Source organism: Oncorhynchus keta, chromosome 4 (genome assembly GCF_023373465.1).
Source record: "Oncorhynchus keta strain PuntledgeMale-10-30-2019 chromosome 4, Oket_V2, whole genome shotgun sequence".
Taxonomy (NCBI): Eukaryota; Metazoa; Chordata; class Actinopteri; order Salmoniformes; family Salmonidae; genus Oncorhynchus; species Oncorhynchus keta.
The window spans coordinates 87,057,500-87,083,016 of NC_068424.1; the positions used below are offsets into that span (position 1 = coordinate 87,057,500).

A 25,517-nucleotide genomic window follows, 5' to 3' on the forward strand; every position below is an offset into this window, starting at 1 on the left:
CATAATTAGACGGCTGCTTCACTAATCTGTTGTAGTGGAAATGTGCCTCTTATTGTCCTAACCTATATTTAATGGATCCTTCTGTAGCACAGTTGGTAGAGCATGGCGCTTGTAACGCCAGGGTAGTGGGTTCGATTCCCGGGACCACCCATACGTAGAATGTATGCACACATGACTGTAAGTCGCTTTGGATAAAAGCGTCTGCTAAATGGCATATATATTAACTAATCCGGTCCAGATTGTGGTTTTAACCTTTAAACCCTTATTTAGCTACGCTCTGCAAGTTTATTTTCTCTACTATATTTATGTCAGTCCTATTTCCCAAAAGTCATTGATTCTACATTCAGGAAGAGCACCATAGTAATCATGGTTCTGTGTTTCAGGAAGAGCACCATAGTAACCATGGTTCTGTGTTTCAGGAAGAGCACCATAGTAACCATGGTTCTGTGTTTCAGGAAGAGCACCATAGTAACCATGGTTCTGTGGTGTTTCAGGAAGAGCACCATAGTAACCATGGTTCTGTGGTGTTTCAGGAAGAGCACCATAGTAACCATGGTTCTGTGTTTCAGGAAGAGCACCATAGTAATCATGGTTCTGTGTTTCAGGAAGAGCACCATAGTAACCATGGTTCTGTGTTTCAGGAAGAGCACCATAGTAATCATGGTTCTGTGTTTCAGGAAGAGCACCATAGTAACCATGGTTCTGTGGTGTTTCAGGAAGAGCACCATAGTAACCATGGTTCTGTGTTGTTTCAGGAAGAGCACCATAGTAACCATGGTTCTGTGTTGTTTCAGGAAGAGCACCATAGTAATCATGGTTCTGTGTTGTTTCAGGAAGAGCACCATAGTAACCATGGTTCTGTGTTGTTTCAGGAAGAGCACCATAGTAACCATGGTTCTGTGTTGTTTCAGGAAGAGCACCATAGTAACCATTGTTCTGTGTTGTTTCAGGAAGAGCACCATAGTAACCATGGTTCTGTGTTTCAGGAAGAGCACCATAGTAATCATGGTTCTGTGTTTCAGGAAGAGCACCATAGTAACCATGGTTCTGTGGTGTTTCAGGAAGAGCACCATAGTAACCATGGTTCTGTGGTGTTTCAGGAAGAGCACCATAGTAACCATGGTTCTGTGTTGTTTCAGGAAGAGCACCATAGTAACCATGGTTCTGTGTTTCAGGAAGAGCACCATAGTAACCATGGTTCTGTGGTGTTTCAGGAAGAGCACCATAGTAACCATGGTTCTGTGGTGTTTCAGGAAGAGCGCCATAGTAACCATGGTTCTGTGTTGTTTCAGGAAGAGCACCATAGTAATCATGGTTCTGTGTTTCAGGAAGAGCACCATAGTAACCATGGTTCTGTGTTGTTTCAGGAAGAGCACCATAGTAACCATGGTTCTGTGTTGTTTCAGGAAGAGCACCATAGTAACCATTGTTCTGTGTTGTTTCAGGAAGAGCACCATAGTAACCATGGTTCTGTGTTGTTTCAGGAAGAGCACCATAGTAATCATGGTTCTGTGTTGTTTCAGGAAGAGCACCATAGTAATCATGGTTCTGTGTTGTTTCAGGAAGAGCACCATAGTAATCATGGTTCTGTGTTGTTTCAGGAAGAGCACCATAGTAACCATGGTTCTGTGTTTCAGGAAGAGCACCATAGTAACCATGGTTCTGTGTTGTTTCAGGAAGAGCACCATAGTAACCATGGTTCTGTGTTGTTTCAGGAAGAGCACCATAGTAACCATGGTTCTGTGTTGTTTCAGGAAGAGCACCATAGTAACCATGGTTCTGTGTTGTTTCAGGAAGAGCACCATAGTAACCATGGTTCTGTGTTGTTTCAGGAAGAGCACCATAGTAACCATGGTTCTGTGTTGTTTCAGGAAGAGCACCATAGTAACCATGGTTCTGTGTTGTTTCAGGAAGAGCACCATAGTAACCATGGTTCTGTGTTGTTTCAGGAAGAGCACCATAGTAACCATGGTTCTGTGTTGTTTCAGGAAGAGCACCATAGTAACCATGGTTCTGTGTTGTTTCAGGAAGAGCACCATAGTAACCATGGTTCTGTGTTGTTTCAGGAAGAGCACCATAGTAACCATGGTTCTGTGTTGTTTCAGGAAGAGCACCATAGTAACCATGGTATTGTGTTTCAGGAAGAGCGCCATAGTAACCATGGTTCTGTGTTGTTTCAGGAAGAGCACCATAGTAACCATGGTTCTGTGGTGTTTCAGGAAGAGCACCATAGTAATCATGGTTCTGTGGTGTTTCAGGAAGAGCGCCATAGTAACCATGGTTCTGTGTTGTTTCAGGAAGAGCGCCATAGTAACCATGGTTCTGTGTTGTTTCAGGAAGAGCGCCATAGTAACCATGGTTCTGTGTTTCAGGAAGAGCACCATAGTAACCATGGTACTGTGTTGTTTCAGGAAGAGCACCATAGTAATCATGGTTCTGTGTTGTTTCAGGAAGAGCACCATAGTAACCATGGTTCTGTGTTGTTTCAGGAAGAGCACCATAGTAACCATGGTTCTGTGTTTCAGGAAGAGCACCATAGTAACCATGGTACTGTGGTGTTTCAGGAAGAGCACCATAGTAACCATGGTTCTGTGTTTCAGGAAGAGCACCATAGTAACCATGGTTCTGTGTTTCAGGAAGAGCACCATAGTAACCATGGTTCTGTGTTGTTTCAGGAAGAGCACCATAGTAACCATGGTTCTGTGTTGTTTCAGGAAGAGCACCATAGTAACCATGGTACTGTGTTGTTTCAGGAAGAGCACCATAGTAACCATGGTTCTGTGTTGTTTCAGGAAGAGCGCCATAGTAACCATGGTTCTGTGTTTCAGGAAGAGCACCATAGTAACCATGGTTCTGTGTTTCAGGAAGAGCACCATAATGCGTATGTTGTTCCGGTTCTACGAGCCCCAGAAGGGGAACATCTACATCGCTGGACAGAACATCAGGGACGTTGGACTGGACAGCCTGCGACGGGCCGTAGGGGTGGTACCACAGGTAAAACTAACGTGATTAGATTAATTTACTGATCCTTTATTAAGTTGAATTGGACAACAATAAACTCGGACAACAAACTCTCACAACAAGGGGTCAGATGTTGAAAGAACAGTTTTTCTTTGTTCAGTGTGTTACATCACTTTATTGTGTCCTCTCCCGACGTGTCCCCTCTCCCGACGTGTCCCCTCTCCCGACGTGTCCCCTCTCCCGACGTGTCCCCTCTCCCGACGTGTCCCCTCTCCCGACGTGTCCCCTCTCCCGACGTGTCCCCTCTCCCGACGTGTCCCCTCTCCCGACGTGTCCCCTCTCCCGACGTGTCCCCTCTCCCGACGTGTCCCCTCCCCCGACCTGTCCCCTCTCCCGACGTGTCCCCTCTCCCGACGTGTCCCCTCTCCCGACGTGTCCCCTCTCCCGACGTGTCCCCTCTCCCCCGACGTGTCCCCTCTCCCCCGACGTGTCCCCTCTCCCCCGACGTGTCCCCTCTCCCCCGACGTGTCCCCTCTCTCCCGACGTGTCCCCTCTCTCCCGACGTGTCCCCTCTCCTCAAGTTGAGCTGACGGTATTGATTGACTGTACTGTTTCCTCTTCTCGCTCTCTCTACCCCTTCCTTCCTACCCAGGATGCAGTGCTCTTCCACAACACCATCTTCTACAACCTTCAGTACGGGAACATCAACGCCACGCCAGAGGAGGTGTACCAGGTGGCACGGCTGGCAGGGATCCATGACGCCATCCTCAGGATGCCCCACGGATACGAGACTCAGGTCGGGGAGAGGGGACTCAAACTCTCAGGTAGGGACAGGGGAGATGCTTGGCACGGCTGTCTTTGGACAGATAACATGGTAATAGACTGCTTGTAAAGCCATAATCATCTTTGTTTGAAATGATTCAACTTTAACCTTGATAATCTTCCAAACACCATTCAAGGACAACGAATTACAGCCAGTGCTTTAGAGAGAACTAACTAACTGTCTAGTGTAGAGGGACCAGGAGAGGCCTCCAGTCTGGTATCTAGTGTTGTGAAGCTAGTTGTCTAGTGTAGAGGGACCAGGAGAGGCCTCCAGTCTGGTATCTAGTGTTGTGAAGCTAGTTGTCTAGTATAGAGGGACCAGGAGAGGCCTCCAGTCTGGTATCTAGTGTTGTGAAGCTAGTTGTCTAGTATAGAGGGACCAGGAGAGGCCTCCAGTCTGGTATCTAGTGTTGTGAAGCTAGTTGTCTAGTGTAGAGGGACCAGGAGAGGCCTCCAGTCTGGTATCTAGTGTTGTGAAGCTAGTTGTCTAGTATAGAGGGACCAGGAGAGGCCTCCAGTCTGGTATCTAGTGTTGTGAAGCTAGTTGTCTAGTATAGAGGGACCAGGAGAGGCCTCCAGTCTGGTATCTAGTGTTGTGAAGCTAGTTGTCTAGTATAGAGGGACCAGGAGAGGCCTCCAGTCTGGTATCTAGTGTTGTGAAGCTAGTTGTCTAGTATAGAGGGACCAGGAGAGGCCTCCAGTCTGGTATCTAGTGTTGTGTAGCTAGTTGTCTAGTATAGAGGGACCAGGAGAGGCCTCTAGTCTGGTATCTAGTGGTGTGAAGCTAGTTGTCTAGTATAGAGGGACCAGGAGAGGCCTCTAGTCTGGTATCTAGTGTTGTGAAGCTAGTTGTCTAGTATAGAGGGACCAGGAGAGGCCTCCAGTCTGGTATCTAGTGTTGTGAAGCTAGTTGTCTAGTATAGAGGGACCAGGAGAGGCCTCCAATCTGGTATCTACTAGTGTTGTGAAGCTAGTTGTCTAGTATAGAGGGACCAGGAGAGGCCTCCAGTCTGGTATCTAGTGTTGTGAAGCTAGTTGTCTAGTATAGAGGGACCAGGAGAGGCCTCCAGTCTGGTATCTAGTGTTGTGAAGCTAGTTGTCTAGTATAGAGGGACCAGGAGAGGCCTCCAGTCTGGTATCTACTAGTGTTGTGAAGCTAGTTGTCTAGTATAGAGGGACCAGGAGAGGCCTCCAGTCTGGTATCTGCTAGTGTTGTGAAGCTAGTTGTCTAGTATAGAGGGACCAGGAGAGGCCTCCAGTCTGGTATCTACTAGTGTTGTGAAGCTAGTTGTCTAGTATAGAGGGACCAGGAGAGGCCTCCAGTCTGGTATCTACTAGTGTTGTGAAGCTAGTTGTCTAGTATAGAGGGACCAGGAGAGGCCTCCAGTCTGGTATCTACTAGTGTTGTGAAGCTAGTTGTCTAGTATAGAGGGACCAGGAGAGGCCTCCAGTCTGGTATCTACTAGTGTTGTGAAGCTAGTTGTCTAGTATAGAGGGACCAGGAGAGGCCTCCAGTCTGGTATCTACTAGTGTTGTGAAGCTAGTTGTCTAGTATAGAGGGACCAGGAGAGGCCTCTAGTCTGGTATCTAGTGTTGTGTAGCTAGTTGTCTAGTATAGAGGGACCAGGAGAGGCCTCCAGTCTGGTATCTAGTGTTGTGAAGCTAGTTGTCTAGTATAGAGGGACCAGGAGAGGCCTCCAGTCTGGTATCTACTAGTGTTGTGAAGCTAGTTGTCTAGTATAGAGGGACCAGGAGAGGCCTCTAGTCTGGTATCTAGTGTTGTGTAGCTAGTTGTCTAGTATAGAGGGACCAGGAGAGGCCTCCAGTCTGGTATCTAGTGTTGTGAAGCTAGTTGTCTAGTATAGAGGGACCAGGAGAGGCCTCCAGTCTGGTATCTACTAGTGTTGTGAAGCTAGTTGTCTAGTATAGAGGGACCAGGAGAGGCCTCCAGTCTGGTATCTACTAGTGTTGTGAAGCTAGTTGTCTAGTATAGAGGGACCAGGAGAGGCCTCCAGTCTGGTATCTACTAGTGTTGTGAAGCTAGTTGTCTAGTATAGAGGGACCAGGAGAGGCCTCTAGTCTGGTATCTAGTGTTGTGTAGCTAGTTGTCTAGTATAGAGGGACCAGGAGAGGCCTCCAGTCTGGTATCTAGTGTTGTGAAGCTAGTTGTCTAGTATAGAGGGACCAGGAGAGGCCTCCAGTCTGGTATCTACTAGTGTTGTGAAGCTAGTTGTCTAGTATAGAGGGACCAGGAGGCCTCCAGTCTGGTATCTACTAGTGTTGTGTAGCTAGTTGTCTAGTGTAGAGGGACCAGGAGAGGCCTCCAGTCTGGTATCTACTAGTGTTGTGAAGCTAGTTGTCTAGTATAGAGGGACCAGGAGAGGCCTCCAGTCTGGTATCTAGTGTTGTGAAGCTAGTTGTCTAGTATAGAGGGACCAGGAGAGGCCTCCAGTCTGGTATCTAGTGTTGTGAAGCTAGTTGTCTAGTATAGAGGGACCAGGAGAGGCCTCCAGTCTGGTATCTAGTGTTGTGTAGCTAGTTGTCTAGTATAGAGGGACCAGGAGAGGCCTCTAGTCTGGTATCTAGTGTTGTGAAGCTAGTTGTCTAGTATAGAGGGACCAGGAGAGGCCTCCAGTCTGGTATCTAGTGTTGTGAAGCTAGTTGTCTAGTATAGAGGGACCAGGAGAGGCCTCCAGTCTGGTATCTAGTGTTGTGAAGCTAGTTGTCTAGTATAGAGTGACCAGGAGAGGCCTCCAGTCTGGTATCTAGTGTTGTGAAGCTAGTTGTCTAGTATAGAGGGACCAGGAGAGGCCTCCAGTCTGGTATCTAGTGTTGTGTAGCTAGTTGTCTAGTATAGAGGGACCAGGAGAGGCCTCTAGTCTGGTATCTAGTGTTGTGAAGCTAGTTGTCTAGTATAGAGGGACCAGGAGAGGCCTCCAGTCTGGTATCTAGTGTTGTGAAGCTAGTTGTCTAGTATAGAGGGACCAGGAGAGGCCTCCAATCTGGTATCTACTAGTGTTGTGAAGCTAGTTGTCTAGTATAGAGGGACCAGGAGAGGCCTCCAGTCTGGTATCTAGTGTTGTGAAGCTAGTTGTCTAGTATAGAGGGACCAGGAGAGGCCTCCAGTCTGGTATCTAGTGTTGTGAAGCTAGTTGTCTAGTATAGAGGGACCAGGAGAGGCCTCCAGTCTGGTATCTACTAGTGTTGTGAAGCTAGTTGTCTAGTATAGAGGGACCAGGAGAGGCCTCCAGTCTGGTATCTACTAGTGTTGTGAAGCTAGTTGTCTAGTATAGAGGGACCAGGAGAGGCCTCCAGTCTGGTATCTACTAGTGTTGTGAAGCTAGTTGTCTAGTATAGAGGGACCAGGAGAGGCCTCCAGTCTGGTATCTACTAGTGTTGTGAAGCTAGTTGTCTAGTATAGAGGGACCAGGAGAGGCCTCCAGTCTGGTATCTACTAGTGTTGTGAAGCTAGTTGTCTAGTATAGAGGGACCAGGAGAGGCCTCCAGTCTGGTATCTACTAGTGTTGTGAAGCTAGTTGTCTAGTATAGAGGGACCAGGAGAGGCCTCTAGTCTGGTATCTAGTGTTGTGAAGCTAGTTGTCTAGTATAGAGGGACCAGGAGAGGCCTCCAGTCTGGTATCTACTAGTGTTGTGAAGCTAGTTGTCTAGTATAGAGGGACCAGGAGAGGCCTCCAGTCTGGTATCTACTAGTGTTGTGAAGCTAGTTGTCTAGTATAGAGGGACCAGGAGAGGCCTCCAGTCTGGTATCTAGTGTTGTGAAGCTAGTTGTCTAGTATAGAGGGACCAGGAGAGGCCTCCAGTCTGGTATCTAGTGTTGTGAAGCTAGTTGTCTAGTATAGAGTGACCAGGAGAGGCCTCCAGTCTGGTATCTAGTGTTGTGAAGCTAGTTGTCTAGTATAGAGGGACCAGGAGAGGCCTCCAGTCTGGTATCTAGTGTTGTGTAGCTAGTTGTCTAGTATAGAGGGACCAGGAGAGGCCTCTAGTCTGGTATCTAGTGTTGTGAAGCTAGTTGTCTAGTATAGAGGGACCAGGAGAGGCCTCCAGTCTGGTATCTAGTGTTGTGAAGCTAGTTGTCTAGTATAGAGGGACCAGGAGAGGCCTCCAATCTGGTATCTACTAGTGTTGTGAAGCTAGTTGTCTAGTATAGAGGGACCAGGAGAGGCCTCCAGTCTGGTATCTAGTGTTGTGAAGCTAGTTGTCTAGTATAGAGGGACCAGGAGAGGCCTCCAGTCTGGTATCTAGTGTTGTGAAGCTAGTTGTCTAGTATAGAGGGACCAGGAGAGGCCTCCAGTCTGGTATCTACTAGTGTTGTGAAGCTAGTTGTCTAGTATAGAGGGACCAGGAGAGGCCTCCAGTCTGGTATCTACTAGTGTTGTGAAGCTAGTTGTCTAGTATAGAGGGACCAGGAGAGGCCTCCAGTCTGGTATCTACTAGTGTTGTGAAGCTAGTTGTCTAGTATAGAGGGACCAGGAGAGGCCTCCAGTCTGGTATCTACTAGTGTTGTGAAGCTAGTTGTCTAGTATAGAGGGACCAGGAGAGGCCTCCAGTCTGGTATCTACTAGTGTTGTGAAGCTAGTTGTCTAGTATAGAGGGACCAGGAGAGGCCTCCAGTCTGGTATCTACTAGTGTTGTGAAGCTAGTTGTCTAGTATAGAGGGACCAGGAGAGGCCTCTAGTCTGGTATCTAGTGTTGTGAAGCTAGTTGTCTAGTATAGAGGGACCAGGAGAGGCCTCCAGTCTGGTATCTACTAGTGTTGTGAAGCTAGTTGTCTAGTGTAGAGGGACCAGGAGAGGCCTCCAGTCTGGTATCTACTAGTGTTGTGAAGCTAGTTGTCTAGTATAGAGGGACCAGGAGAGGCCTCCAGTCTGGTATCTAGTGTTGTGAAGCTAGTTGACTAGTATAGAGGGACCAGGAGAGGCCTCCAGTCTGGTATCTAGTGTTGTGAAGCTAGTTGTCTAGTGTAGAGGGACCAAGATAGGCCTCCAGTCTGGTATCTAGTGTTGTGAAGCTAGTTGTCTAGTGTAGAGGGACCAGGAGAGGCCTCCAGTCTGGTATCTAGTGTTGTGAAGCTAGTTGTCTAGTATAGAGGGACCAGGAGAGGCCTCTAGTCTGGTATCTAGTGTTGTGTAGCTAGTTGTCTAGTATAGAGGGACCAGGAGAGGCCTCTAGTCTGGTATCTAGTGTTGTGAAGCTAGTTGTCTAGTATAGAGGGACCAGGAGAGGCCTCCAGTCTGGTATCTAGTGTTGTGTAGCTAGTTGTCTAGTATAGAGGGACCAGGAGAGGCCTCCAGTCTGGTATCTAGTGTTGTGAAGCTAGTTGTCTAGTATAGAGGGACCAGGAGAGGCCTCCAGTCTGGTATCTACTAGTGTTGTGAAGCTAGTTGTCTAGTATAGAGAGACCAGGAGAGGCCTCCAGTCTGGTATCTACTAGTGTTGTGAAGCTAGTTGTCTAGTATAGAGGGACCAGGAGAGGCCTCCAGTCTGGTATCTACTAGTGTTGTGAAGCTAGTTGTCTAGTATAGAGGGACCAGGAGAGGCCTCTAGTCTGGTATCTAGTGTTGTGTAGCTAGTTGTCTAGTATAGAGGGACCAGGAGAGGCCTCCAGTCTGGTATCTAGTGTTGTGAAGCTAGTTGTCTAGTATAGAGGGACCAGGAGAGGCCTCCAGTCTGGTATCTACTAGTGTTGTGAAGCTAGTTGTCTAGTATAGAGGGACCAGGAGAGGCCTCCAGTCTGGTATCTACTAGTGTTGTGAAGCTAGTTGTCTAGTATAGAGGGACCAGGAGAGGCCTCCAGTCTGGTATCTACTAGTGTTGTGAAGCTAGTTGTCTAGTATAGAGGGACCAGGAGAGGCCTCTAGTCTGGTATCTAGTGTTGTGTAGCTAGTTGTCTAGTATAGAGGGACCAGGAGAGGCCTCCAGTCTGGTATCTAGTGTTGTGAAGCTAGTTGTCTAGTATAGAGGGACCAGGAGAGGCCTCCAGTCTGGTATCTACTAGTGTTGTGAAGCTAGTTGTCTAGTATAGAGGACCAGGAGAGGCCTCTAGTCTGGTATCTAGTGTTGTGTAGCTAGTTGTCTAGTATAGAGGGACCAGGAGAGGCCTCCAGTCTGGTATCTAGTGTTGTGAAGCTAGTTGTCTAGTATAGAGGGACCAGGAGAGGCCTCCAGTCTGGTATCTACTAGTGTTGTGAAGCTAGTTGTCTAGTATAGAGGGACCAGGAGAGGCCTCCAGTCTGGTATCTACTAGTGTTGTGAAGCTAGTTGTCTAGTATAGAGGGACCAGGAGAGGCCTCCAGTCTGGTATCTACTAGTGTTGTGAAGCTAGTTGTCTAGTATAGAGGGACCAGGAGAGGCCTCTAGTCTGGTATCTAGTGTTGTGTAGCTAGTTGTCTAGTATAGAGGGACCAGGAGAGGCCTCCAGTCTGGTATCTAGTGTTGTGAAGCTAGTTGTCTAGTATAGAGGGACCAGGAGAGGCCTCCAGTCTGGTATCTACTAGTGTTGTGAAGCTAGTTGTCTAGTATAGAGGGACCAGGAGAGGCCTCCAGTCTGGTATCTACTAGTGTTGTGTAGCTAGTTGTCTAGTGTAGAGGGACCAGGAGAGGCCTCCAGTCTGGTATCTACTAGTGTTGTGAAGCTAGTTGTCTAGTATAGAGGGACCAGGAGAGGCCTCCAGTCTGGTATCTACTAGTGTTGTGTAGCTAGTTGTCTAGTGTAGAGGGACCAGGAGAGGCCTCCAGTCTGGTATCTACTAGTGTTGTGAAGCTAGTTGTCTAGTATAGAGGGACCAGGAGAGGCCTCCAGTCTGGTATCTACTAGTGTTGTGTAGCTAGTTGTCTAGTATAGAGGGACCAGGAGAGGCCTCCAGTCTGGTATCTACTAGTGTTGTGAAGCTAGTTGTCTAGTATAGAGGGACCAGGAGAGGCCTCCAGTCTGGTATCTACTAGTGTTGTGTAGCTAGTTGTCTAGTGTAGAGGGACCAGGAGAGGCCTCCAGTCTGGTATCTACTAGTGTTGTGAAGCTAGTTGTCTAGTATAGAGGGACCAGGAGAGGCCTCCAGTCTGGTATCTACTAGTGTTGTGTAGCTAGTTGTCTAGTGTAGAGGGACCAGGAGAGGCCTCCAGTCTGGTATCTACTAGTGTTGTGAAGCTAGTTGTCTAGTATAGAGGGACCAGGAGAGGCCTCCAGTCTGGTATCTACTAGTGTTGTGAAGCTAGTTGTCTAGTATAGAGGGACCAGGAGAGGCCTCCAGTCTGGTATCTACTAGTGTTGTGTAGCTAGTTGTCTAGTGTAGAGGGACCAGGAGAGGCCTCCAGTCTGGTATCTACTAGTGTTGTGAAGCTAGTTGTCTAGTATAGAGGGACCAGGAGAGGCCTCCAGTCTGGTATCTACTAGTGTTGTGTAGCTAGTTGTCTAGTGTAGAGGGACCAGGAGAGGCCTCCAGTCTGGTATCTAGTGTTGTGAAGCTAGTTGTCTAGTATAGAGGGACCAGGAGAGGCCTCCAGTCTGGTATCTAGTGTTGTGAAGCTAGTTGTCTAGTATAGAGGGACCAGGAGAGGCCTCCAGTCTGGTATCTAGTGTTGTGTAGCTAGTTGTCTAGTATAGAGGGACCAGGAGAGGCCTCCAGTCTGGTATCTAGTGTTGTGTAGCTAGTTGTCTAGTGTAGAGGGACCAGGAGAGGCCTCCAGTCTGGTATCTACTAGTGTTGTGAAGCTAGTTGTCTAGTATAGAGGGACCAGGAGAGGCCTCTAGTCTGGTATCTACTAGTGTTGTGAAGCTAGTTGTCTAGTGTAGAGTGACCAGGAGAGGCCTCCAGTCTGGTATCTAGTGTTGTGAAGCTAGTTGTCTAGTATAGAGGGACCAGGAGAGGCCTCCAGTCTGGTATCTAGTGTTGTGAAGCTAGTTGTCTAGTATAGAGGGACCAGGAGAGGCCTCCAGTCTGGTATCTACTAGTGTTGTGAAGCTAGTTGTCTAGTGTAGAGGGACCAGGAGAGGCCTCCAGTCTGGTATCTAGTGTTGTGAAGCTAGTTGTCTAGTATAGAGGGACCAGGAGAGGCCTCCAGTCTGGTATCTACTAGTGTTGTGAAGCTAGTTGTCTAGTATAGAGGGACCAGGAGAGGCCTCCAGTCTGGTATCTACTAGTGTTGTGAAGCTAGTTGTCTAGTGTAGAGGGACCAGGAGAGGCCTCCAGTCTGGTATCTAGTGTTGTGATGCTAGTTGTCTAGTATAGAGGGACCAGGAGAGGCCTCCAGTCTGGTATCTACTAGTGTTGTGAAGCTAGTTGTCTAGTGTAGAGGGACCAGGAGAGGCCTCCAGTCAGGTATCTACTAATGTTGTGAAGCTAGTTGTCTAGTGTAGAGGGACCAGGAGAGGCCTCCAGTCTGGTATCTAGTGTTGTGAAGCTAGTTGTCTAGTATAGAGGGACCAGGAGAGGCCTCCAGTCTGGTATCTAGTGTTGATGAGGATGTGACTTAGCCAGTGTTAACATGAGTTCATCAGAGTCCAAGGCTCTGTGGCTCCTAACAGCCAGGCTGTTCTACTGTGCTCTTCTCTTACTGTTACTACTGGGGCTTTCTATATCTACCAGTCTGACTGGTGTAGTTAGTACTGGGGCTTTCTATATCTACCAGTCTGACTGGTGTAGTTAGTACTGGGGCTTTCTATATCTACCAGTCTGACTGGTGTAGTTACTACTGGGGCTTTCTATATCTACCGGTCTGACTGGTGTAGCTCCTACTGTTACTACTGGGGCTTTCTAGATCTACCAGTCTGACTGGTGTAGCTCCTACTGTTACTACTGGGGCTTTCTAGATCTACCAGTCTGACTGGTGTAGTTACTACTGGGGCTTTCTATATCTACCAGTCTGACTGGTGTAGTTACTACTGGGGCTTTCTATATCTACCAGTCTGACTGGTGTAGTTACTACTGGGGCTTTCTATATCTACCAGTCTGACTGGTGTCGTTACTACTGGGGCTTTCTATATCTTAGTCTGACTGTGGTAGTTACTACTGGGGCTTTCTATATCTACCAGTCTGACTGGTGTAGTTAGTACTGGGGCTTTCTATATCTACCAGCCTGACTGGTGTAGTTAGTACTGGGGCTTTCTATATCTACCAGTCTGACTGGTGTAGTTACTACTGGGGCTTTCTATATCTACCAGTCTGACTGGTGTAGTTACTACTGGGGCTTTCTATATCTACCAGTCTGACTGGTGTAGTTAGTACTGGGGCTTTCTATATCTACCAGTCTGACTGGTGTAGTTAGTACTGGGGCTTTCTATATCTACCAGTCTGACTGGTGTAGTTACTACTGGGGCTTTCTATATCTACCAGTCTGACTGGTGTAGTTAGTACTGGGGCTTTCTATATCTACCAGCCTGACTGGTGTAGTTACTACTGGGGCTTTCTATATCTACCAGTCTGACTGGTGTCGTTACTACTGGGGCTTTCTATATCTACCAGCCTGACTGGTGTAGTTAGTACTGGGGCTTTCTATATCTACCAGCCTGACTGGTGTAGTTAGTACTGGGGCTTTCTATATCTACCAGCCTGACTGGTGTAGTTAGTACTGGGGCTTTCTATATCTACCAGCCTGACTGGTGTAGTTACTACTGGGGCTTTCTATATCTACCAGTCTCACCTGGTTCTAGAGGTGTTTGCTTTCTGTCCTGTCTGTTGTCGTGTGTCAGGACAGCATTATTGACTTGCTGTTGTTATGTCTCTGTTGTCATGTGTCAGGACAGCATTACTGACTTGCTGTTATGTCTCTTGTCGTGTGTCAGGACAGCATTATGGGCTTGCTGTTATGTCTCTGTTGTCATGTGTCAGGACAGCATTATTGACTTGCTGTGTGTGTTTCAGGTGGGGAGAAGCAGCGTGTGGCTATAGCCAGGGCCATACTGAAGAACCCTCCTATCCTGCTGTATGACGAAGCTACCTCCTCACTGGACTCTATCACTGAGGAGGTAAACCCCCCACCCACCCACACACACAGAATCAGCTGTTGTCTCTTCTGCAGCTCAACTCTGTTCACCAATCAGCTGCGTAGATGTTAGGGGATAGAGTTCACTGTGCCCTGAAGTAGGAGAGAACAGGCCACATGTCCTGTTACAGTTTCATACTGAACTACGTGTACTTTTCTTGACTTCCTGTTTCTCTACAACATTCTAGAACTATTTATAATAGGTCAATGGAACTCAACAAAAACAATGGAATTGCCATGGAAACGGGTGGGGGGGTGGGGGGATTGAAGAGCACTGGGGGAGCACTGAATCTCATCATTTCCCCCCCAGCAAAATTAGGCTATTCTTTATGTTGAAATATAAATATATATATATATTAAAATATATATTAAAATATATTTTGATTTGTTTTAACACTTTTCTTTTTGGTTACTACATGATTCCATATGTGTTATTTCATAGTTTGTCTTCACTATTATTCTACAATGTAGAAAATAGTACAAATAAAGAAAAACCCTGGAATGACTTTCATTTCATGTTCCTCTGTTCTGGAACCTTCTAGAACCATTTCATGTTCCTCTGTTCTGGAACCTTCTAGAACCATTTCATGTTCCTCTGTTCTGGAACCTTCTAGAACCATTTCATGTTCCTCTGTTCTGGAACCTTCTAGAACCATTTCATGTTCCTCTGTTCTGGAACCTTCTAGAACCATTTCATGTTCCTCTGTTCTGGAACCTTCTAGAACCATTTCATGTTCCTCTGTTCTGGAACCTTCTAGAACCATTTCATGTTCCTCTGTTCTGGAACCTTATAGAACCATTTCATGTTCCTCTGTTCTGGAACCTTCTAGAACTATTTCTAACACTTGATGTCCCTATGTTGTAAGCTGTTTTATAACTATTTCTAACACTTCATGGTGATTCTGTGTACTTCTTCTAGAACATTCTTAATTCCATGAAGGGTCTGGTCCAGAACCGGACATCGGTGTTCATCGCTCACAGACTGTCCACCATCGTAGACGCGGACGAGATCATCGTACTCAACAAGGTAAGAAGACCTTCTCATAGTGATACGTCCAGAGAGGGAGCTTAAAGACGTCCTCCAGCGATCTTTTACTTTAAAAAAAAAAATACAAAATTACTTTTCCTTTTGAAAAGCGATATCCCAAGTATAAATACAGTAAAGTACACACGCTGAAGGGTAAAACTGATAAACTGAACTCTATGGAGTAGTACTTTCCTGTAATTCCATACTTGGGATATCATTTATCGACAGAAAGTCAAATCACTGGAGGACGTGTTTAACGATTCTTCTGAATATCAGGTCCCAAATCTGGGCCTTTGCCAACATTTCCCTGTCTTGGTGCATTTGGTTAGCGAGCTAGCTACATTTCCCTGTCTTGGTGCATTTGGTTAGCGAGCTAGCTACATTTCCCTGTCTTGGTGCATTTGGTTAGCGAGCTAGCTACATTTCCCTGTCTTGGTGCATTTGGTTAGCGAGCTAGCTACATTTCCCTGTCTTGGTGCATTTGGTTAGCGAGCTAGCTACATTTCCCTGTCTTGGTGCATTTGGTTAGCGAGCTAGCTACATTTCCCTGTCTTGGTGCATTTGGTTAGCGAGCTAGCTACATTTCCCTGTCTTGGTGCATTTGGTTAGCGAGCTAGCTACATTTCCCTGTCTTGGTGCATTTGGTTAGCGAGCTAGCTACATTTCCCTGTCTTGGTGCATTTGGTTAGCGAGCTAGCTACATTTCCCTGTCTTGGTGCATTTGGTTAGCGAGCTAGCTACATTTCCCTGTCTTGGTGCATTTGGTTAGCGAGCTAGCTACATTTCCCTGTCTTGGTGCATTTGGTTAGCGAGCTAGCTACATTTCCCTGTCTTGGTGCATTTGGTTAGCGAGCTAGCTACATTTCCCTGTCTTGGTGCATTTGGTTAGCGAGCTAGCTACATTTCCCTGTCTTGGTGCATTTGGTTAGCGAGCTAGCTACATTTCCCTGTCTTGGTGCATTTGGTTAGCGAGCTAGCTACATTTCCCTGTCTTGGTGCATTTGGTTAGCGAGCTAGCTACATTTCCCTGTCTTGGTGCATTTGGTTAGCGAGCTAGCTACATTTCCCTGTCTTGGTGCATTTGGTTAGCGAGCTAGCTACATTTCCCTGTCTTGGTGCATTTGGTTAGCGAGCTAGCTACATTTCCATCCACAACAACCTGCAACACACACCAGAACAACCTGCAACACACACACACACCAGAACAACCTGCAACACACACACACACAGAACAACCTGCAACACACACACACCAGAACAACCTGCAACACACACACACACACACACACACACACACCAGAACAACCTGCAACACACACACACACACACACACACACACAGAACAACCTGCAACACACACACACACACACACACACACACACACACACACACACACACACACACACACACACAGAACAACCTGCAACACACACACACACACACACACACCAGAACAACCTGCAACACACACACACACACACACACCAGAACAACCTGCAACACACACACACACACACACACCAGAACAACCTGCAACACACACACACACACACACACACAACACCCTGCAACACACACACACACACACACACAGAACAACCTGCAACACACACACACACACACACACCAGAACAACCTGCACACACACACACACACACACACACACCAGAACAACCTGCAACACACACACACACACACACACACACACACACACCAGAACAACCTGCAACACACACACACCAGAACAACCTGCAACACACAACAGAGCAGAGCCTGAGACATCCACTGTATCAGTACTGAGATGTTTAATGGCCAGACACACAGGAAGGAGGAGCACCACATACTGTTTAATGGCCAGACACACAGGAAGGAGGAGCACCACATACTGTTTAATGGCCAGACACACAGGAAGGAGGAGCACCACATACTGTTTAATGGCCAGACACACAGGAAGGAGGAGCACCACATACTATTTAATGGCCAGACACACAGGAAGGAGGAGCACCACATACTGTTTAATGGCCAGACACACAGGAAGGAGGAGCACCACATACTGTTTAATGGCCAGACACACAGGGAGGAGGAGCACCACATACTGTTTAATGGCCAGACACACAGGAAGGAGGAGCACCACATACTGTTTAATGGCCAGACACACAGGAAGGAGGAGCACCACATACTGTTTAATGGCCAGACACACAGGGAGGAGGAGCACCACATACTGTTTAATGGCCAGACACACAGGAAGGAGGAGCACCACATACTGTTTAATGGCCAGACACACAGGAAGGAGGAGCACCCACATACTGTTTAATGGCCAGACACACAGGAAGGAGCACCACATACTGTTTAATGGCCAGACACACAGGAAGGAGGAGCACCCACATACTGTTTAATGGCCAGACACACAGGAAGGAGGAGCACCACATACTGTTTAATGGCCAGACACACAGGAAGGAGCACCACATACTGTTTAATGGCCAGACACACAGGAAGGAGGAGCACCACATACTGTTTAATGGCCAGACACACAGGAAGAAGGAGCACCACATACTGTTTAATGGCCAGACACACAGGAAGGAGGAGTACCACATACTGTTTAATGGCCAGACACACAGGAAGGAGCACCACATACTGTTTAATGGCCAGACACACAGGAAGGAGGAGCACCACATACTGTTTAATGGCCAGACACACAGGAAGGAGGAGCACCACATACTGTTTAATGGCCAGACACACAGGAAGGAGGAGCACCACATACTGTTTAATGGCCAGACACACAGGAAGGAGCACCACATACTGTTTAATGGCCAGACACACAGGAAGGAGGAGCACCACATACTGTTTAATGGCCAGACACACAGGAAGGAGGAGCACCACATACTGTTTAATGGCCAGACACACAGGGAGGAGGAGCACCACATACTGTTTAATGGCCAGACACACAGGGAGGAGGAGCACCACATACTGTTTAATGGCCAGACACACAGGAAGGAGGAGCACCACATACTGTTTAATGGCCAGACACACAGGAAGGAGCACCACATACTGTTTAATGGCCAGACACACAGGAAGGAGGAGCACCACATACTGTTTTCCCAAAAGCATCTTAAGGCTGTGTTCATCTTCAGAACATTCGTAGGACCATGGTTAAAACCATCGTCAGTGAAGTTGCTCTTGAAAACACTCCTCATTTACCGATTTGCCTCAGACCACTAGAACAGCTAAGTGTGTCGTTAGATGATTCATTTTTGCCCTTTCGAGTCGCTAGTTTGCTAATTGTAGACTAGTTTGTGTCATTTTTGCCTCAATATATTTAATGTGTAACATGTGGAACAATGATTTAGTGTGTACTTATAGGATAGGCCAAGCATTACAATGAGCTGCCTCAATATTACTTATAGGAGAGGCTGGGGACTGGAAAGAGGAGAGGCTGGGGACTGGAAAGAGGAGAGGCTGGGGACTGGAAAAGGGAGAGGCTGGGGACTGGAAAAGGGAGAGGCTGGGGACTGGAAAAGGGAGAGGCTGGGGACTGGAAAAGGGAGAGGCTGGGGACTGGAAAAGGGAGAGGCTGGGGACTGGAAAAGGGAGAGGCTGGGGACTGGAAAAGGGAGAGTGTCTGGGGACTGGAAAAGGGAGAGTGTCTGGGGACTGGAAAAGGGAGAGTGTCTGGGGACTGGAAAAGGGAGAGTGTCTGGGGACTGGAAAAGGGAGAGTGTCTGGGGACTGGAAAAGGGAGAGTGTCTGGGGACTGGAAAAGGGAGAGTGTCTGGGGACTGGAAAAGGGAGAGTGTCTGGGGACTGGAAAAGGGAGAGTGTCTGGGGACTGGAAAAGGGAGAGTGTCTGGGGACTGGAAAAGGGAGAGTGTCTGGGGACTGGAAAAGGGAGAGTGTCTGGGGACTGGAAAAGGGAGAGTGTCTGGGGACTGGAAAAGGGAGAGTGTCTGGGGACTGGAAAAGGGAGAGTGTCTGGGGACTGGAAAAGGGAGAGTGTCTGGGGACTGGAAAAGGGAGAGTGTCTGGGGACTGGAAAAGGGAGAGTGTCTGGGGACTGGAAAAGGGAGAGTGTCTGGGGACTGGAAAAGGGAGAGTGTCTGGGGACTGGAAAAGGGAGAGTGTCTGGGGACTGGAAAAGGGAGAGTGTCTGGGGACTGGAAAAGGGAGAGTGTCTGGGGACTGGAAAAGGGAGAGTGTCTGGGGACTGGAAAAGGGAGAGTGTCTGGGGACTGGAAAAGGGAGAGTGTCTGGGGACTGGAAAAGGGAGAGTGTCTGGGGACTGGAAAAGGGAGAGTGTCTGGGGACTGGAAAAGGGAGAGTGTCTGGGGACTGGAAAAGGGAGAGTGTCTGGGGACTGGAAAAGGGAGAGTGTCTGGGGACTGGAAAAGGGAGAGTGTCTGGGGACTGGAAAAGGGAGAGTGTCTGGGGACTGGAAAGGGGAGAGGACTGAGGTTTGCTTGTCGTGTGATGAGTCTTGGCGCTCTGAAAGTGGTTGATGTTTCCTGTGTTCCTACGGGAGCAGAGGCAGTCAGATGGAGAGATCAGAAGGTCGTTGTCGCGACGACGAGGAGGTCTGTTTTACCGCATCGCCGTGTTCTCGGCTCATTAAGTCACTGAGTTAGAAACAGTCTCTGTAGAAACTGTTATGAGGAGAGGGAGAGTTGACTCTGTTCTTCACTCTAGACTTGATATTAACATTCATTCTGTGGGTCTCCCATTCAATACTTAATTCTGTGTCCTTTTTACATGGGACTTTAGTCTGACTAGATTTTCTAATAGTTGAATCCCCTCTGTCTCCCCTCCTCCTCCAGGGTAAGATAGCAGAGCGAGGGGACCACCACTCTCTCCTGGCTACTCCAGGCTCTCTGTATGCTGACCTGTGGAACACTCAGAACAGTAAGATACTGAACATTAAGAACAGCCTGGTGGCACCGCAGCCAGAGAGACTCAGCCAGAAGGAGGAGGAGAGGAAGAAACTACAGGAGGAGATCATGAACAGTGTCAAGGGCTGTGGGAACTGCTCCTGTTGAGGAGAGACCAGGAGGTGCCACCTCCCTCAATACCTGTCCTCCCTTCCTCCTCCGTCCACTGACAACCTGCGCTCAGTACTTTACGTTACACCGCTCTCCCATCTCACCCCTGCCACGCCAAGCCCCTCCCCCTGCTCCTCCCGGGAAGGCGATTGGTGCCCGAAGAGGAGACTTGAGGAGCAAGGCTGTCTGCCATTGGCTAATGTTTGCAGAGAGGCAATGTTCGTCTGCCAATCCTCTCCTCAAACCAAGCATAAGAGACCTTGTATAGGATGATGACATCGTGCTGTATAGGATGACGACATCGTGCTGTATAGGATGACGACATCGTGCTGTATAGGATGACGACATCGTGCTGTATAGGATGACGACATCGTGCTGTATAGGATGACGACATCGTGCTGTATAGGATGACGACATCGTGCTGTATAGGATGACGACATCGTGCTGTATAGGATGACGACATCGTGCTGTATAGGATGACGACATCGTGCTGTATAGGATGACGACATCGTGCTGTATAGGATGACGACATCGTGCTGTATAGGATGACGGCGTCGTGCTGTATAGGATGACGACGTCGTGCTGTATAGGATGACGACGTCGTGCTGTATAGGATGACGACGTCGTGCTGTATAGGATGACGGCGTCGTGCTGTATAGGATGACGGCGTCGTGCTGTATAGGATGACGGCGTCGTGCTGTATAGGATGACGACGTCGTGCTGTATAGGATGACGACGTCGTGCTGTATAGGATGACGACATCGTGCTGTATAGGATGACGACATCGTGCTGTATAGGATGATCGTGATAGGATGACGACATCGTGCTGTATAGGATGACGACATCGTGCTGTATAGGATGACGACATCGTGCTGTATAGGATGATGACATCGTGCTGTATAGGATGATGACATCGTGCTGTATAGGATGATGACATCGTGCTGTATAGGATGACGACATCGTGCTGTATAGGATGATGACATCGTGCTGTATAGGATGATGACATCGTGCTGTATAGGATGATGACATCGTGCTGTATAGGATGATGACATCGTGCTGTATAGGATGATGACATCGTGCTGTATAGGATGATGACATCGTGCTGTATAGGATGATGACATCGTGCTGTATAGGATGATGACATCGTGCTGTATAGGATGATGACATCGTGCTGTATAGGATGATGACGACATCGTGCTGTATAGGATGATGTATAGGATGATGACATCGTGCTGTATAGGATGATGACGACATCGTGCTGTATAGGATAGGATGATGACATCGTGCTGTATAGGATGATGACACGTCGTGCTGTATAGGATGATGACTGTCGTGCTGTATGAGGATGATGACTATCGTGCTGTATAGGATGATGACTACGTCGTGCTGTATAGGATGATGACTACGTCGTGCTGTATCGGATGATGACTACGTCGTGCTGTAGGGATGATGACGACGTCGTGCTGTATAGGATGATGACTACGTCGTGCTGTATAGGATGATGACGACGTCGTGCTGTATAGGATGATGATCGTGCTGTATAGGATGATGACGGTGCTGTATAGGATGATGACGACGTCGTGCTGTATAGGATGATGACGACGTCGTGCTGTATAGGATGATGACGACGTCGTGCTGTATAGGATGATGACGTCGTGCTGTATAGGATGATGACGTCGTGCTGTATAGGATGATGACGTCGTGCTGTATAGGATGATGACTACGTCGTGCTGTATAGGATGATGACTACGTCGTGCTGTATAGGATGATGACTACGTCGTGCTGTATAGGATGATGACTACGTCGTGCTGTATAGGATGATGACTACGTCGTGCTGTATAGGATGATGACTACGTCGTGCTGTATAGGATGACGACGTCGTGCTGTATAGGATGACGGCGTCGTGCTGTATAGGATGACGGCGTCGTGCTGTATAGGATGACGACGTCGTGCTGTATAGGATGACGACGTCGTGCTGTATAGGATGACGACGTCGTGCTGTATAGGATGACGACGTCGTGCTGTATAGGATGACGACGTCGTGCTGTATAGGATGACGACGTCGTGCTGTATAGGATGACGACGTCGTGCTGTATAGGATGACGACATCGTGCTGTATAGGATGACGACATCGTGCTGTATAGGATGACGACATCGTGCTGTATAGGATGACGACATCGTGCTGTATAGGATGACGACATCGTGCTGTATAGGATGACGACATCGTGCTGTATAGGATGACGACATCGTGCTGTATAGGATGACGACATCGTGCTGTATAGGATGACGACATCGTGCTGTATAGGATGATGACGACATCGTGCTGTATAGGATGATGACGACATCGTGCTGTATAGGATGATGACGACGTCGTGCTGTATAGGATGATGACGACGTCGTGCTGTATAGGATGATGACGACGTCGTGCTGTATAGGATGATGACGACGTCGTGCTGTATAGGATGATGACGACGTCGTGCTGTATAGGATGATGACTACGTCGTGCTGTATAGGATGATGACTACGTCGTGCTGTATAGGATGATGACTACGTCGTGCTGTATAGGATGATGACTACGTCGTGCTGTATAGGATGATGACGACGTCGTGCTGTATAGGATGATGACGACGTCGTGCTGTATAGGATGATGACGACGTCGTGCTGTATAGGATGATGACGACGTCGTGCTGTATAGGATGATGACGTCGTGCTGTATAGGATGATGACGTCGTGCTGTATAGGATGATGACGTCGTGCTGTATAGGATGATGACTACGTCGTGCTGTATAGGATGATGACTACGTCGTGCTGTATAGGATGATGACTACGTCGTGCTGTATAGGATGATGACTACGTCGTGCTGTATAGGATGATGACGGCGTCGTGCTGTATAGGATGATGACGGCGTCGTGCTGTATAGGATGATGACGGCGTCGTGCTGTATAGGATGATGACGGCGTCGTGCTGTATAGGATGATGACGGCGTCGTGCTGTATAGGATGACATCATGTAAGAACATTACTGATCAACATGAGGAGTCTGTTTCATTCTGAAGTTTGTACCAAATGCCACCCTACGCCCTATAGGCCCTGGTCTGAAGTAGTGCACTATATAGGGAAAAGGGTGCCTTTTGGGATGAAACCGGAGGTATTAGGTATTTCTGACCGCGTTCCCCTGTAGGAAGATGGATGCCTTGATGTTGATTTGAATACATTTTTAACTAGTTCTTCCCTATGGTCGGGAAGTGTTTTATATTAAGGATTTGTATATATCTCTATATCAGGGTTAAAAGGCTTCTGACTCAAACACACCAGGTATATCTATCGCTATAAAAAAAGACACTTGGTGGGTGGTTCAAAAGGTTTCACCAAGAACAGAAAACACACCTAGCTAAAGATAATTTATTACCAATAATGAATATTAGACTTCATCATTAATAGTCCTGTTTTATTGAGGTCTTTATCAGAGAACATCAAGTATGTTTTAGTGGAGGGTATATTGGTACGCGTGTTGTTAGGCCAATACAACCTTTTAACCCCGGCTTCCAGGGCATTATCACTTTTATACAACGTGTTACCAACCTATTGAAATAATGATTGACATATGTTCATTTAAAAACTTTATTTCGATGAATTCATTCATACTATTTCAAACTGCCATAAGATAAAGTCTCGACACACATCTCGGGTTGCTACCCAAAAGCGGACTTGTCGTTCGTTCTATTGGTTCTTATTCCTTGCTAGCTAGCTAACTATGACTAACTTACTGTCACGTCAAACAGAGCAGACGGAATAACAATTGTAGCTGCATTTGTTGAAGCTGTTTTCCAGTGACATTTAGTTGAATACATCCATAACAATGAGCTAATGAGGATTTATACAAATGTCCACTGTTGAAAACTACATTTTAGTCTAAAAGAAATGAGAATGTCTAGATGATTTTTATAGTGGAGTTCAAGTTTATAAATTGCCTGGCTGGGCTGATGAGACAGTGGATTGTGCAGTCAGATGGAACAGAGTAAATAAGCATTTTAACGTCATAGATTTAGCCGGTGGTAACTTCTGGTATAAACACCAGCTGGAATCTGGTTTTAAGTTCGGATTAGACCCACCCGTTGTCTACATTGATCACAGCCTTTGAGTTTTGAATAAAGCTGAGGACATTCTATTCACAATTAATTTCTACCTTTTACTTAAATGCACACTTATGGTATCTTTTGGCTTGTCTAACAACTATGTTCTAGATTAAAGATTGTCTGACAATGGTCTGATATTCACATGTTATTTGAGAGGGAGCTTTTTGGTCAGATCGGTGCCCATTTTGCATGATGTCGTCATGTACAATTTGTTAGAACAGAATACCAGTTGGGCTTGTTGTACAGCAGTAATGTGTATAGAGAAAGACAGAGCAGTACCGTTCTTGTGCCTATAGTATATTGTTCCTATGATCTGTCAGTCAATAAAGGGGATGTCTTTCTTAATGTTGTGTGTGTGTGACCGATCATTCAAGACATTTTGGGTCCATGTAGGAGTTCCCTTGAAAGAAACTGCTGTTATTTTAATCTGTTTGATCAGGTGACCTCATGCCCCCAACATTCTGTCCCTGAATGAACTCTTGACTGTGAGGTGAAAGGTCCGGCTGAGGTTTGAAACTCACACAAACCCTAACCCTCCCTGTCCCCTGCTGAGTCATAATTGGGGGATCTAGCTAATCACCGTATAGAGCAGGGATATTCAACTCTGACAACGTGGTCCGGAGCCTGCTGCTGGTTTTCTACCTGATCATTATTTGCACCCACCTGATGTCCCAGGTCTAAATCAGGCCCTGATCAGAGGGGAATCACCTACCTGGTGTCCCAGGTCTAAATCAGGCCCTGATCAGAGGGTAATCGCCCACCTGGTGTCCCAGGTCTAACTCAGACCCTGATCAGAATCACCCACATGGTGTCCCAGGTCTAAATCAGGCCCTGATCAGAGGGTAATCGCCCACCTGGTGTCCCAGGTCTAACTCAGACCCTGATCAGAATCACCTTCCTGGTGTCCCAGGTCTAAATCAGGCCCTGATTTAGAAGGGCACCATTTTTTAAAAGCAGTGGAACTGGTTTGGAGGTCAAGAGTTTAAGTTTGAGGGGTCTTTCTATTGATAACACCATCCATCCTGCATGGTTCCTCCTCCCTGCCAGTCAAGTTTACTTGGTGATGCTCAACCCTTCCAATGTGCCTGATTTGATAGTCCTAGCTCTGTTTGTTAAATGTTAGTCCCCATAGTCTCCACGTTTTATAGTTCAGTCTCCTCAATTTATATTCTCCTCAGTGTATAGTTAATAGACAGTAGATCAAGCTGATCTGCAATAATATAATAGAGACAGTAGTTCTAGCTGGTCTGTCATAATATAATAGAGACAGTAGATCTAGCTGGTCTGTAATAATATAATAGAGACAGTAGTTCTAGCTGGTCTGTCATAATATAATAGAGACAGTAGATCTAGCTGGTCTGTAATAATATAATAGAGACAGTAGATCTAGCTGGTTTGTCATAATATAATTGAGACAGGAGATCTAGCTGGTCTGTCATAATATAATAGAGACAGTAGATCTAACTGGTTTGTCATAATATAATAGAGACAGGAGATCTAGCTGGTTTGTCATAATATAATAGAGACAGGAGATCTAGCTGGT

The 25,517-nt window shown here is 47.2% G+C and overlaps 1 protein-coding gene across 1 annotated transcript in view; it reads left to right on the plus strand.

Annotated features, from left to right (window-relative positions):
* The window catches only part of LOC118376691 (iron-sulfur clusters transporter ABCB7, mitochondrial-like), a 64,318-nt gene extending 43,683 nt beyond the window's left edge, over positions 1–20,635 (plus strand). The window contains exons 12-16 of the mRNA XM_052518091.1: positions 2,865–2,994; positions 3,614–3,785; positions 13,662–13,765; positions 14,702–14,809; positions 19,618–20,635. Coding sequence (XP_052374051.1) covers positions 2,865–2,994; positions 3,614–3,785; positions 13,662–13,765; positions 14,702–14,809; positions 19,618–19,836 — 733 coding nt within the window. The 3' untranslated portion in view covers positions 19,837–20,635. The remainder of the gene's footprint in view (positions 1–2,864; positions 2,995–3,613; positions 3,786–13,661; positions 13,766–14,701; positions 14,810–19,617) is intronic.
* Positions 20,636–25,517: the final 4,882 nt, after the last annotated feature.